Source organism: Rhinolophus hipposideros (genome assembly GCF_964194185.1).
Source record: "Rhinolophus hipposideros genome assembly, chromosome: 5".
NCBI classification, from domain to species: domain Eukaryota; kingdom Metazoa; phylum Chordata; class Mammalia; order Chiroptera; family Rhinolophidae; genus Rhinolophus; species Rhinolophus hipposideros.
This window is the reverse complement of record NC_138051.1, coordinates 49713443-49730053: the sequence shown is the minus strand read 5'-3', so window position 1 is coordinate 49730053 and position 16611 is coordinate 49713443. Positions and strand designations below refer to the sequence as shown.

The window sequence follows — 16611 nt, the reverse complement described above, 5'->3', positions numbered from 1 at the left end:
AATTATAAAATTTAAATTTATGATCAAATTTATAATTGATACTTTCAAGGGCTATATTATAAGAGTCTTAGACTTTCAACCTTTATGAATCACATAACCACAGAGCTAGAGAAGCCTTTATGAAGCCAGTTCATTTAGATATTGCCTCCAAACAAGTGAGCATCAAAACTAAGAGTGCTGAACTTGACTTCCTAAGTCAAAACTAGTCTGTGGCTTTTAATTTTACATGCTGGAGAAGAACTGTACAAACTGATAGTACTCTAGTCATAATTCTGCAAATACTGAAGAATAACTCTTGAGAAAGAATTACAGTGTGAACAGTTACTAGCTCAAACTCAAACTTTTTTTAACCTAAAGAAATACATTCTAATCAGGACCAAAATGTTGGATTTGGTATTTTTTTTATAAAGGGAAGAGTATGAAATAAAAGTCACTTCTAAAGGCACTGAAGAAGGTGCCAGGCCTAACCCATCAAGTTTATGGTTTCAAAAATTCCTTTTTACTTATTTTAAGTCTAACTTACTTTTAACACATAAGCAAAGGGTTCTTTCTGAATTCTATTTAGAAAAACCTTTTCTTTAAAAAGTAAACTTGAAGTCTAAAAATAATATAACCCTTTCCAGTTATATATGTATGTATTTATGTATGTAGTACATGTTCTCTTTTCTTCAATCAATTTTAGATTTTTCTCCTCCTATTGTGGCACTTTTTTTTTTTTATTGAAAAAACAAAAAGTTAGCCAACTAAAAGACACAAGAATTAACAAAGATTTTTCCAGAATTATAATGCAAGCATCAGTTTGGGTAAGTAATAGACATATAAATTTAATAACTTACTGTGAATAAGAACCCACTGCAGGTGTGACCCTACTTTTCTAGAAGGTCTCCAACCCAAAGAGTCTCTAGGGTCCCATTTTATGCTTAAAATACTAAGAACAGTTTTGAATTATTTCTCATCAAAAACAACAGAATGTAAATTATAATTATACTATAGTCTTAAAGCATGCCAAATCATTCTGTATCTCAATATATACAATATGGTATAGTGCCTGTAAAATGCTCAAAAAGCATATGACTAAGTCTGAGAAAATTAGGCAGAGTTCTAATTCTAGCTCTAGTTCTAAGAAAATGTTTCACTAAAAATAACACTTAAAAAATCTGAAATGTGATTTTGCTTAAGACAGCAATACAAAATTAACAGCTGCAAGAACATTTCTCAGTAGAAAAATGTTTTAAATTATTAAATGTGGATAAATACACATAATGTAATTTTGTATATTTTGGGTATAAAAAGATCTGGTGAAATAGAAGGAGCTTAATAATTAAGAATGATGATACTGTGAATTATAAAATTTTAAAAAGAAAGTATACTTTTAAAACTGTTCTGTACCTTGAATTTGTTTTCCTTGCTTGACTTGAAGAGTGTAGTTTGTTTTGTTTGTTGACTGGATCCACGTTTTTGGTCTTTGGTTTACATGAAAAGAATTTAAACTACTGATTAATTAGATTCTAACCATTTGCCAAGGAAAGAAATTTTGTAATACACAGGCTTGCTAGTTTGCTACATAAAAGAATTGCTATTTTCATGAAATGAATCAAATTGTATTTTAAACAATCCCACACTGTACAGCTGGAAAACACCTAGATATCACTCGGACCAAGAGATTCACAGATAAGGAAAATGAGTCCCAAAGATTTCAGGATATTCAGCTACCTGGTGGAATGTTAAACTGGATGTTCTGACTCACAGAATTTAGTTCTTACTGATTATTCCCCAGACAGTCCTTCAAGTACACTGTTACATAAGCCTAAATGCCCAGAGGTGGGGAACTGGAGATCCCAGTAAGCCCAGCACCTGAGATAGTGATCTCTACACTGTAAATACTTCAATGAATGAATAAACCTTTTAAATCACACACTTTTTCAGCTCTTCTATCTAGGAAATTTGGGCTTCAGAGAGAAAACTAAAAATCCTTAGATTACAGGATCATTTCACTTAGAATTTTTTTTCCAATGTATCTCCAAACTGTTCAGTGAAATTGAGACAAAAAAGGATTCAATTTATTTTATGAGCAACATTTCATGAAGGCATCTCTTCTTAGTATCAAGACTTATATTCTATTTCTAGAGTCGTAACCCTTCTGTCTTGTCTAATAAAAGTCTAAAATATAACCTAAATTCTACAGAATGTAATTACTTTCACAAAAAGTTTAATTTCATACCTTACTTTCTGAATGTAGATGAACTGTCCCTTCAGACAATAATAGATCTCTACAGATCAAAAATAAACATTACACATTAATAACATGATTAATAACTAAGCTGAGACACAATAAAATGCAATAATAATTATATTTGAAAGGGAAAATATACATCAAGTAGACTGCTATAATTCTATTTAGGCACATGCACATTTATTTTAAATGAGTGTTACAAACAAAATGCTTTGGTTAAATAATTCACCTTTGATAAAATACACTACAATGCTACTATTTTATTAGGAAAATGTAGCACGAATCTTAATGAATGGAAAATCACTGACTATACACAGGGATTATCTATTTTACAAAATGATTCACCACAGGGCTTTTTATTGTGAGCTCACTCAGTGTTATCCTTTGTCCAATGCATTTAAATACTTGGTCAGTATCTGTTCTCCATTACATTGTGAACTCCATGATGACAGAAAACACTATTCACTGTTCTATGCATTGTACTTGCCAAAGTACCTGGCATATAAGTTCTTAAATTGGTGCTAATATTTATTACATATTTTTAGATGTATAAATAAATACACGTAAAATACAAGTCGCTTTTATGCACAAAATTTTCAAAATATATTAGTAGTTAAAACAAAGAGTTTCTGTGGGGGTCTGCCAACTTGGGCCCACAGGCCTAATCCACCCACATCCATTCATTTACAGACTGTCTATAGCCATTTTCATACTACAACAGCAAAGTTGAATAGTTGTGACAACTGTATGGCCCACAAATCCAAAACTATTTATTGTCTGACTCTTCACAGGAAAAGTCTGCCTACCTCTGATCAATTTTCTAGATCGTCTCTAACATGTCTTAATATTTCAGAAAACCTACTACATTGGTATCTATTGTTATAAAATTTTTAAAAAAAGAAGAAACTCCATCATATCCTCTAAGATCCCCTAACCACAGCAGAGGACACAAAAACAAAATTACGTTCCATCAGATGCCACCTACTGAATTAGTTATATGTAGGTTTACTCAATATTAAACACAAAGATATACTTAGATAGGTACTATTAAATACAACCTCTTAAAGAACTAGTAATAGCTCTGGAAGAAAAAAATGGCTTTCAAAATATCTTAAAATTACATAGACTAAAGAACCATTCTCACATGTAACATGAAAATATTTCCAAATTTTATACCAATTTTAAGTATCCTCTTTAATAACCCTCATTTTAAATTAGTATTTGCCATTTTCTTACATTTTCGCATCTTCCACTCCCCTCTCCCTACCACATACACATACATATCAGCCAAACGACATTTAATGGTTATCTGTCTCCATCAGTTTTAGCAGAATGCTATTACTTTATTATATTTCCAAGAAAAATGAACTAAAACACAAAGTACACGTATTCTAATAATTTTTGTTAAACATCTCCAGGAAAGGTTGGTGTATGATATGATCGAAATGATTTGTGTGGAGATTGCCACAGGGATACGAAAGTCAATTTGGGGAATGTAATCAATAATGTCGTAAAAATTTTGTAGGGTCTCTGATGGACACTTGTCTCTTTAGGGAGACCGCCTCAGGGATGATGTAGATGCCTGATCACTGCACTGTACACCTGAAGCTGAAGCTGAGCAATAATGAATGCCAACTACAATTGTATATACATATATATGTATATAAATATACATATTTATATACATATATATGTATATATACATACATACATATATATATTATATATATATATATAATATATATATATGGTTACAAGAAGCAGAGTGCAGCATTAGGAATAGAGACAGTGGAAATGTAATGGCTGTGTGCTATGTCTGAGGGGTAGTGGATGGCAGGAGGAGGGTTGACACAGTGTGAGGGATATAAATGATAAATGTCTATTACATTGTTTTGTGCACCTGAAACTAATTTTAAAAATGTTTAAAAAAATACCATCAGTTCAAAGAAATAACGCAGCAAAGCAATTTTCAATTTTCAAAAAAAAAAAAAAAAGAAATGATTTGTGTGGTAAACCTTGCTCCAGCAGGCTAAAGTATATGTACATTAGACTTTTAGGAAACTAAATTCTGGTTTTTCTATTATATTGTTTGGCAGAGTAACCCTGGATGGTGAAGAGCTATTATATACTTCCTGACTATAATAATTTAGATAAATATCATTGTTCCAAGCTGAAATGGATTGTCTCTTTACAGAATTAATTATTGCCCATCTTCAGCAATTCCCAACTAATAGTCAAGTGCCATGTTTCATGTGGTAAAAGCCATCTGTTCAAACAGAATCATTTAAAAAAAAAAAAAACGCCACCTGAGCTAGTAGGTAAACAGAGGTGTCATCACCACTTTGCACTTAAGGAAAATTTAGTAAAAGAAAAATCAACAGATTTATTTTTATGCTTGTGAAATCAGTCTCTGGCTTGCTTCAACAGAAACTAGAGATCAGGTGTTGTTACCATCATTTCAATCTTTTAGTTTACTGAATTAAAGCCATGCCTAATCTTATTTGTAATCCAATGTTTGGAATTTTGATAGCAAACATTTTACATAAAATATCAGAGCATTACATATAATGAGGACAAATAGTTTCATGTTACATGTACACATAGATATGTATGTATCAAATGATGTAAAAAATATTTTTTATGGAAAATTTTCAAAATAAAATTAAAAAGCAACACACTGGACATTAACTCCTTGGGAACAGGTCCTGATCTGTTTACTTACCATTGTACCACTAGTAGCTAGACCTGGCTAGCTTGGCACTAATTGTGTTCAAAAATGACTTTTTCAGGTTTATTTAACTATAATTCACACATAGTAAAATACATCCTTTTTAGGTATACAGCCTAGTTGCATAAATTTGAACAAACTTATGTGGTCATGTAACCACTAAAAAACACCAAAATAGAGAATATTTCCATCATCCCAAAAAGTTCCCTTGTGCCCCCTTGTAGTTAATCCCCTTCCCTTAGCCCCACACAACCACTTACCTGATTTCTGTCACTATAGCTTTACCTTTTCCAGAATGTCAAATACATGGAATCATACATAAAATTTGAAAACATTTTCATGTCATATGTGAGATTCTTTAGTCTCTGTAATTTTAAGATGTTTTTTTCTTCCACAGCTATTTCTAGTTCTTTAAGAGGTTGTATTTGATAATAGTAAATACATCTTTGTGCTTAATAATGAAAAAAAAAATAAAAATATACATTTTTAGTCTGGCTTCTTCCACTGAGCACCCATGTTGTTGGTTATCAGTGACTCACTGCTGTGAGTTTATTGTCAAGTAGTATCCCATTGCATGGATACACCGTGATATTTTTATCCATTCACCACTTGGTTTTGGCATAAAAACTGCCATAAACATTTGTATACAAGTTTTTGCTTGGACATCTTTCTTCATTTCTCTTGGTTAAATAGCTAGAGGGAAATTGCTGGGTAGTATGCAATAATTACTTTTGAGTACCTGAATAATGTTCCAATATTTCAAGTATGAGCCCAATATACTGCCGCTTAAGTACATTTATTTTTTGTTTCTAAGTCCTCTAAGGTGTTTAAAGAAGGTGATTGTTATACCCAATCAGGGCTGTGCAACTATCACAGCCTGCTTCTTCATCTTAGCCGACTGGGAGGATCCATAGCTATTTTAAGATCTAAACAATAACAGTTTAGATCCATTCACTCTTCAAGTTTCTTTGCTGGTACAGCACTCTCAAAAACTAGTCCGTTTCTTACTTGATTCCAGTCAGTTCCATGTGCCATGAGAACAGCCACAATTCTTTCCAAGACTGCATTTCTTTACCCTGAACACCTTCCACCCCCTCCCTCTCTTCTGTCTCCTTGACCTCCACCCCAGTTTAAAAATGGGTTGCTTTGAGATCATCAGGCTTCTATGTGGAGACTATACCTATAGTTACATCTTTGCCCTGAGCCTTTTCATTCAATTGGAACTACGGTGCCATTGAAATATGATGATCCTCGCCCTAAAGAACCTTAATCCATTGGAAAACGTTATCAATAGTTGTGAAGACCACACCTTTAGTCTGATCTTTGCTTCAAGGTTGAGCTTTAACAGGCTTTTGTTCCTCAAAGATTTTTCTCAATTTTATCTCAATTTTTGAGGTCCAAAAGTAACTAACTCTACAAAGCCTGGGTAATCAAAACAATGTAGTACTGGCATAAGAACAGACACATAGATGAGTGGGACAGAATCAATGTCCAAAACTGAAACCATATATCTCTGGTGATTTTTGACAAGGGTACCAAGATCATTCAATGGGAAAAGAATAGTCTTTTTAACAAATGGTGCTGAGAGATATCCACATGGCAAAGAATGAGGGTTGACCCTCATCTCATACCACATATAAAAATTAATTCAAAATGGTCAAAGACCTAAGTGTAAGAACATCAATCTCAGAAGAAAACAGGGATACATCTTAATGATCGTGGATTTAGCAATAGATTCTTAGATATGACTCCAAAAGCACAGGTCAAAAAAGAAAAAAAAAATAAATTGGACCTCATCAAAATTAGAAGCAGGTGACTCTTCCAATATTCAAGGCCTCTAATTCCTAGAATCTCCATATTCCCTTTCATTTCTGCTTGCAAAACAGCCAATGCTTTCACAGACTTGTCTCCTTCTTAAAATACCACGCCAACTACAGCTAATAGTAACAGCGCATACTATTAATACTGTTTACCGACCTCTTCCCCTAGAGCACAAGTTCATTAGACGTCTGTTCTGCCTTCCTCTTTACCAAAGGTGACAGTTTTATTAAATTAATTGCAACTACATAACAGTATTCCTCTACCTTTCTAGCCTCCAATATCAGTTTCCTTGCTAGCTACCACCTAACTGCTAAGCCAAAGCCACAATTTTAGAGTTTGTTAATCAACACCCAACTCTAAATACCAAATGCTGTATTAGTTAGGTTAGGCTAGGATATTAACCCCAAAATCTCAGGCAGCAGTAGAGAGGGAGAGAGGACCCTTTTTTTCTTTACATTCCTCATAGTCACCGAGAGACTAGGCTGGGAGGTTTCACCAACTAAATTTTCACTGATCATGACAGAGAAAGAGTCAACTAGAGATTGAAAGACCAACTCCTGTCCGTTTAGGCCTGGAAGAGAATAATATGTCTTCTGCTCATAGCAAGGGAATTGGAATGTTTGGTGATCACCATTGTCTCTAAGATTTTACAATTTTATTCACACAAATCCTGTTACTATTACACTTTTTCCTGCTAAATTTAGTCCCAAGTATGTTCTCAGTCCCTAATTTCTTGACATATCTGAAGTTCACATGAAATTCAAAGAAAAAAAGATTGAATACGTTTTACTTTTACAAATTTATTATCTTTACCTAATCTTGACATGCTATTTTAAAATAAAGGTAGTATAGTATGTGAAAATAGGTTTAGAAATTATATCAACTCTGGTTTGGATCTCAGTGAAATCACATACTATCCATACCTCCTTGGGCAAACTACTGAACTCTTAAGTATAGTTTCCTCACTTTTAAAATGAGACAATTATACCTTAATTTAAAAAAATGGAAATAATAAAACAATCTTAAAGCATTTACACATCTAAAAAAAGAAAGTTTGAGACTTTAAGTCACGTACCTTAAACTGTAGTCATCTTCCCCTTCATGTGATTTAATTTGTGTTGAAATAGGCCTAGATTGTACTTCTTGCTGATCTCTCTAGTTAAACAAATAAAGATAAGTCATATAGAAAAACCCCTACAAAACTAGGATTTATTCAAGTGCTTTTATGATCGTTAATCATTTCAGAGTTGTCCAGTTTCCATGAAATCAAGGCACAGCAATTCTAAATGCTATGGTATGAAAATAAGGTCTGCAACAACGTAGTTTAACCTTTCATCCATTCTGGGTTAAGAAAGTCAATTGTAAGGGAAAAAAATGTAAGAGTGCCAATGCCTTCGTATGATCTTAGCCGACTCCTGCTTCCCCAGCTACATTAGAGTCTTCTATCTGTGTAACATGCAAAGGAAATTAGACTCACAAGAAATGAAAGCATAAATCCATTTAATGGGTAGGAAAACTTGTCGGAAATCACCCAAAGCTTCAATGTTAAGAAAATCATGAAAATGCTAAAAAGGAAGCACTAAGAACAGCTTTTGGCAAAGATATGTCAAGAAACAAAAGTGAGTAAACAACAATTCAATATGGCAAAAGTTCTATCCATTAGCTTCTGTGGGGACAGGAATGCCCTATCCCTTCCCCAGGCATTCCCAGTTTTCTACTCTACTCTTTCTGGAAAGAAAAAAATAAATAAATAAATAAGTCCTTATTAGAGGGCTCCTTGGGCAGAAATACATAACAAATGCTTCATACTACTACAACATTGGGTTTCTTTGTTCAAGTATTTTCCTGCTTTTCAGACACTGGCAAAAACTAAAAGATATAATAAAAATATTTCTTTTTGGTGAAATATTTAATTACAAATGCAACTAGCAAATCTGCAACCATTATCTATATCACCTGAAATTACATATATATTTATGTTACTTATTCCTAAACTAACAAAGAATGGTGGAGCTATATAAGGCATTAAAATAAAATATTGCCTATTCTTCCCTGCCCCCATCAACTCCAAGGTGGGGTGGGGTTGGAGTTTAAAAGAAAGAATTATAATTAAATTAGAATAAAAACTTTAAAAAAAGCTTGAAAGCAGCCACTTTATTCCTCTAAGGAATACTACTACATCCTATCAATTAATAATGGGAATGCTGATGCTAAAGAAGGGATGTTTAAAGTAGGAATAACCAATTTGATACCCAAATTAGGCCAAATTATGCTACATTGTTCAGTGTTATAACCTCACTACATTCTTCGTGACTGTAAATCTGACTATGGTCTAGCCCTAAAAATTTGAGTGATATCCAACTGCAGAGTTTAAGAAACAAATTACTATCTGATGAATGTTATCCTTCATTCAACTTTTGTCCAGAGACCATTTTCTTTCTTCGTTTTCTAAATTACCAGTGTTCATTCTATATAGCTACTCTCAAATATTAAGATTTAAATAGTGGGAAATATTAAATATTAATGTTCTTATTAGATGATTGGACATCTAAATGGAAAACACGTTTTTAGTAGCTTTTAGAAAATGTGCTGATTTATCAAAAACATATAAATGCATATGAGTATATACACATACCTATATGTATTCTGTTCAATATGTGATAATTTATTGAGCTGAAAACTTAATGCTTTGGGCACTTTTTAGTATGTATGTTATAAATCAAATTAAAAAGTTAAAATATTAGCACTTCCATGGAATTACTAATAATTGTACATTTACTTACTATTACTTCCTCAGCTTGTCGAACAAGATCAGCTGTTTTTGCCTCCAATTCTGCATTTAACCGCCTAAAAGCAGATGATAATTTAAAAATTGGGATATACTGAAGATTCTAATAAAAATAAAAGTAATTAAATTTCATTAACTACACTTTAGTTAATCAACAAATGCCAAAACAAACACATGACAATTTATTTTTAAATTAACATAACTATTAGAACACTTATCTCTAACTCTCCAGGATTCCTCCTTTGTGGTAGAAATTCAAACAGTGTTAACTCCTGGCCTCTCTCTGACCCTCACTTCAAGTGGAATGACTTGTCTGGGGGAGAATAAACTGGTGGGTTCAACTCAATTCCACTCTTCATCTTCTTGAGACCAACTCCAACTGGGGACAGGAGTGGGACAGCTCGGGGGAAGAGGCCTGCTTTGGTCTGGAGTGTTGCTATGACATTTTTATTTTTAATATTCCTTTCTATTTTTCACCTACAGCATATACACAATTTTGTACTGTTTTCCCATAACAAATAGAAAGAATATGTTTATATCTTTATAATTAGTGCCTTAAATGGCTATAAAATATTCTAATGAGTTGAAGTTAACATAATGTACTAATATTTTCCTATTGTTAGTTCAAGTCCCTTTTTCACTTTTAAAGGTTAACACTATAATAAACATATTCAAAAACACGTAACTTTTTTATTCTATTCATGGGCCACATTTCTATACCACCTACAGTCTTTTGAAGTTATATTAAGGAAATATGTTGAGCCATTTTTAAAATGAGATATTTTGTTGATTTTTGATATGTGATTCAGAAGTAACAAACCACTTTTGACACCAACTCCCAGAAAAAAATAAGAAAAATAAAACTAATAGAAAAAAAATAAATCCACAATTAGAAGAGAAATAATTAAGATAAGACTAATGAAATTTTAAAAAAATAAAGATTAGCAATAAAACCAAAAGCTAATTCTCTGAAAAGACCAACAAAATACGAGTATAAACCTCCCAGAAAGACTAACAGAAAAAAGAAAAAAAGAAAAATAAACAATATTGGCAAGTCCCTAAAAAGATGTGTATAAGGTTACACACACAGTTAAGATTTAAAACGTGAGATAATTAGAATAAATTTAGGCTAATATATTTTAAAACTTAGATTAAATGGACACTTTTCTAGAAAACTATCAAATAACCAAAATTTATTCTGGAGGCAACAATTATTAAAGAAACTAAACTGATAAGCAAAAAATCCCCACATCGACTGTTACACAATTTTAACCAAAGAGCAGATGATCCCTGATAACAAAAAGCTTCCAAGAATGGGATAAAACAAAAAAGGAAAACCATTTAGCTTATTTCATGTGGCAAAGATAAAACTGGTATCAAAATCAGAAAGGAAAAGACCAGAAAAAAAAGTGTAAGACCAATTTCATTTTTGTTTAGAGATGCAATAAACCTGCATAAAATAAAGCAATCAAATCCAGCAGTCTTTAAAGGAAAACAAGAAATCTGTCTTTATAGTTCAGTATGTTAAAACCTTAAACAAGGGGGTGAAAGAAACATCTCATCACCTAAATTAATTTGAGGAAAAAAGTTTTGATAAGATTTAATGTTCATTCAAAATAGTAATTAAGGGAAACAGCGTCCTTAAGTCTGATAGAAGAAATCTCTCAAAACTCTATAGCAAACATCAAACAGTGATAAAGTATTAAAAGTGGACTCCTTAAAATCATAACCAAGATAAAGATGCTCACCCCTTTTTCTATTCCACATTGAACAGGAGGTTCTAACCAGACCAAGGGGAAAAAAAATACATGACAAAATGTTAAAGGACAAAACAATCATAATTTGCATATAACCGTCTTTATAAAAAATGAAAGTAACTCTACAGAATAAAAGTTCAGCAGAGCTGATGATCTATATCTATATAAATATAGATGTAGGATCAACATACAAAACTCAATAATGTTCCTACACATCTAATCAATTAGAAAATGTAGTAGGAAAAAAGCCATTCATTACAGCAACAAAAACTGTAAGGTACCATGAAAAAAATTATATATGTAAGACTTTTATGTAGTAATATGATAAAATATTATTAAAAGACACCAAACAACCCTGTGTAAATGCTGTACCATATTTGTGGAAGGGAAGATTCAATAGCATAAAGATGTCAGTTCTCTGCAAATTAATCTATAAATACAACGTAATTGGCATTTACAGAGGGGGGCGTTGCGCAGGTGAGTAGAGGCTTGACCTACCTTTTATCAAGACCAGTTAAAACAGATGTCACATAATCTGTTTAGCTTTCTGGTTTTATGATACATGCATGAAGCTTGCAAAAAAAGCTACTGACTACAGTGATCAGCATATTCCTTAATCTATCCTCTCAGTGATCATTTCCTCTGTTTGACAGGAGCTGATTGGGTCCACTCTGGGAAGTCCTGTGTCCACCTGACTGAAAAGACACTCTTTTGCTTACCACCAAAACGTGTGGCAAAATACTGTCATGAATATATACTCATGTTCGTGCCTATAAGAATAACCAAAGACAAATACTATATGATTTCACTTTTATGTGGAATCTAAAAAAAAAAAAAAAAAAGCACAAAACAAATGAACAAACAAAACAAAAACAACTCATAGACACAAATAACAGACTGGTGTTACCAGAGGGGCAGGAAGTTGTGGGAAGTATTATATGCAAATATTGAATTATAATGAAATATATACACCTGAAATATATATTATATTATACACCAATTTTACTACAATTTAAGAAAACAAAGGCCAGACATTTTACTCATCTCCATGGAGAAGTGATCAATAAGCTTCAGGCAGAGCCTGGGAACTACTCTGTTCAAATGCCTCGTATTTGCACACCAGAGTACAGGTAACAGAACAATCAATGCCTGGGTACTTTTACCACAAAACAACTTTTGCTAAAATAGAACAGCTCCTGTACAGGTCTGCCTTTAAGCAGGACCATATCCCTAACTACGTGCCAGAGCCAGGTGCAAAATATACCCTTAAATAAACACATGAATTCAGCTAATCAATACAGGTATTTGGTGCTATCTGGTATGTGGTAATGAAAATAACTGTTTTGGGTTGAGTACAGCTGATTCAGAATTGTATATAAACAACGGATCTGTTGCTTGAGTGTACTCTTGAACCGGAATTATAGACCATTTTATCAAATAGAAAAGAATGATTATTCCCACATGCTATGGCAAGTTGGCATGTGTCTTGTTTATCTAAAAAGAGCACACTTCAGTTTTAACTTTAAATATGCTTTAATTTTCAGTACAAATTATATGTTTAACGGTTTCAAGAGCTGCCAGAACGTTTTACAAATTGAAATTAAATTAGTAACTTTAAAAAGAAAGTGAACTGCTAAAATACAATTTTTTGTAAAGAGTATATACCATGGTAAATAAAAGACATGCTCTCAGACCTTGTGGAACTCATCGTCCAGTGGAGGGAAAAGACAAGTAAACTAACAAGTTGTGTTATGCTAACTGCAAAGAAAAATTAAGACAAAAAAAAAAGTAATAGGAGCCTACTTAGCATAGCCAAGAAAGGCCACTCTGAGTATTACAGGTAAAAAGCTATGTGATTGCCCTCAAGGAAAGAAAGGGAAAAGCCTGAGGAACTAAAAAGCCAGTTAGGCTGGACAGGGGTGGGCAAAAAGGAGAGAGCACAAGATCAAACAAGAGGAGGAAGCCAGATCTGACAGAGCTTCTGAATCCACTGCAAAGTTTTAGGCAAGAGAGTTGCATGATCAAATTAAAAGATTACTCTTTGGCATCTGTGTAAAAACTGGGGGATGAAGAGAGAAATGGTCCAAGAATGAAAGCACGTGTTGTCAGGATAGTTGTAGTTACACTGAGAGCGGGTAAGGAAAGGAAATCCTTCTCCCAACTCCACCAAATATGGAAGAGAACGGCAATTCCAAACGCCCTGAAACATGCTTTCAATTTAGAAACCAAGCCTGAAAAATTTATATACGTAAATTCTAGGAACTGGGAATTAAGTGGAATTCCTTAAACTAGAAACTGAACTATTGGAGGCAATTCCTGCTATCCAAACCACTTCTGGCAGTGTCATCTAACCAACGAGGATGTTTACTGGGTTAAATTAGATTTGCATACACTTCAAATACCCTTTAGGACGCAGGCGAACTCAAGTTAAACAGAAAAGATGAAGAAGGGCATGCGAGCGGGATGACGGAAGAGACTGCTGGCCAGTGAGTGATACCAAAGATTCAGCAAGGCGCCAGGAAAAGTACCTGTAAGCAGCCCCATTAAGTGAAAGAAAGAAGGAAAAGCTGAAACGCCAAATTTCTTACTTATATTCTTCCTCCTTGGCGAGGAGGTCCCGTCGAGATGTGGTAGGTTGCTGAACGCGTGGCGGGAGCGGAGTCCCTGAACCGGTCTGTCTCTGTAAAAGAGATCGAGACTTTCAGACCCGGAGTTAAATGAGGTTCGGCGTCCTCTGGCCTTCCAGGAACCCATTCGCCACCCAGGAGTCGGGCGAACTGACCCTGATGCCAGGATTTCGCCCAGCCATCTTTCGCGACCACGACGCCGTTGCCAAGGTAACAATTCAACTTCCCGCGAGAGCTACCTCATCGGGGCACCTCACGCCCCAGGCTGGGGCGGAGCCTAAAGGCTGGGGCACGGGTGTGGGCGTGGCCGCCACCTCCTCTGCCCCTTAGCGGTAACCGCAAACGCGACTTTGCGCTGCCCTATGAGCCCAAGAAGCCAACGTAGTGCATTAACTTATAAATTCTTACGTTGCCGTGGAGGTATTTCAGCCAAGAAAGGCAGATCCATTTCTAATACTCAATAGAAAGCAAGATAGTAAAGTCCCTACTCTGTTGTGCTTTTCCAAACTTTGTAGCCAATCTGGCGTCCCACTGTTTTGTTTACAATGAACAACTCATCAGTGGAATTCTAAGTTCTGATTTCTCACATTTATTTATAGCATGTGTAAGCGCTCAGACTCTCAAGTCAGTGGGTCTAAGTTTATGTCCAAGTTGTGCCACTTACTTGCTAGCTGTATAGTCAGTCTTGGACAAATCACTATCCATTGCTTCATGTGTAAAATGGGAACAAGAATAATGCCCATCTCTCGGAGTTACTATGAAGAGTAAATGAATTGTGTCTAGAACACAGTAAGCAGTCAAAAAGTCCAGTTTAGGGGGGGTTGGTAGATGAGGGTAAAGGGGATCAAATATATGCTGATGGAAGGAGAACTGACTCTGGGTGGTGAACACACAATGGGATTTATAGATGATATAATAGAGAATTGTACACCTGAAATCTATGTAACTTTACTAACAATTGTCACCCTAACAAACATTAATTTAAAAAAATAGTCCAGTTTATGGAGAATAAACTTGAGAGTCTAGAATAAACCTTCACTTTAGGATCAATTAATCTTCAGCAAGGGTGTCAAAACAATTCAATGGGGGAAAGAACAGTCTTTTCAACAAATAGTACTGGGATAAGTGGATGTCCACATGTAAAAGAATGAAGTTGAACCCTTATCTCACACCATGTATAAAAATTAACTCAAAATAGATCGTAGACCTAAACCTAAGAGCTAAAACTATAAAGCTCTTCCAAGAAAACATAGGTGTAAATTTTCACCACTTTGAATTAGGTAATGATGTTTTAGATTTGACATCAGAAACACAAGCAACAAATCAAGAGACTCAATATCAAAATTAGACATCTTTTTTCAAAGGAGACTATAAATAAAGTGAAAGGAACCACAGAGAAGGAGGAAATAATTGCACTTACATTCAATAAGAGACTTGTGTCTAGAATATATAAAAAGTTATTAAAACTCAAAAAGACAACTAACCCAAGTGAAAAATGGGAAGATTCCTAAATAGGCATTTCTCCAAAGAAGATGCACAAATAGCCAAAAACACATGAAAAGGTGCTCAATATCCTTAGTCTTCAAGGAAATTCAAATTAAAATCACAGTGAGATAACAGTTCCTTAGGATGACAATATAGTAATTAAAAAGACAATAAGTGTTGGGGAGGATATGGAGAAATTCAAACCTTCACATGCTGTGGCAGAAATATAAAATTGTGCAGCCATTGTGGAAAACAGTCTGGCAGTTCCTCAAAAGTTACACATAGAGTTACAACATGATCCAGCAACCCACTCCTTGGTATACACTTAAGAAAAATGAAAATATATACCACACAAAAAAAGTTATACACAAATGTTTATAGCAGCATTGTTCAGAATAGCCAAAATGTGAAAATAATCCAAATAATTATAAACCGTAATGGGTAAATAAAAAATGGTATATTCATACAATGGAATATTCTTCAGCACCAAAAAGGAAGTACTGATTCATACTACAATATTAATGAACTTTGCAAACATGCTATATTAAGGAAGCAATTCACACACAAACAAATACATACTATATGATTCTATTCTAATATGACCATATAATATATGAAATGTCCAGAATGAGCAACTCTATAGAAACAAAAAGTAGATTAGTGGTTGCCTAGCCGTGGCAGATGATGGGGGTTGGTTAAGTAATTGGGTTTTTTTTTTTTTCTTTTGGGTGGGTGGTTAATGAAAATGTTCTAAAATTGATTGTGATCATGGTTGCACAACTCTGCGAATATACTAAAAGCCATGAATAGTACACTATGTGGCTGAATTGTAGGTATATAAAACACATCAATCAAGTTGTTGAAACATTAAAAATAAACAAATTATTAAAATGAAAAAGTCAAGAGAAAAAAGTCAAGAGAAAAGCACACCATACTAACGCTAATCAAAAGAAAGCTGGAGTACCTATATTAATTTCAAACCAAGCTAACTTCAGAACAAGGAAAATTATCAGTGACAGAGAAGAGTATTCTATCATGATAAAGAGGTCAATTCTCCAAGGAGACATAATAATCTTTAATGTGTATGCACCTAAAAACCAAGTGTCAAAATGCATGAGGCAAAACGTAATAGGACTGCAAAGAAATATAGATAAATCCAATAATATATTTGA

General features: G+C 33.9%; 1 protein-coding gene across 1 annotated transcript in view; it reads right to left on the bottom strand.

Moving 5' to 3' along the window:
- Nucleotides 1-14155, bottom strand: part of TEX9 (testis expressed 9) — a 29707-nt gene extending 15552 nt beyond the window's left edge. The window contains exons 1-6 of the mRNA XM_081049309.1: nt 14110-14155; nt 13916-14007; nt 9566-9629; nt 7858-7937; nt 2222-2270; nt 1390-1463 (exon numbers count right to left, since the gene is read on the bottom strand). Of these exons, the coding sequence (XP_080905435.1) occupies nt 1390-1463; nt 2222-2270; nt 7858-7937; nt 9566-9629; nt 13916-14007; nt 14110-14136 (386 nt within the window). The 5' untranslated portion in view covers nt 14137-14155. The remainder of the gene's footprint in view (nt 1-1389; nt 1464-2221; nt 2271-7857; nt 7938-9565; nt 9630-13915; nt 14008-14109) is intronic.
- Between the last annotated feature and the right edge of the window lie 2456 nt (nt 14156-16611).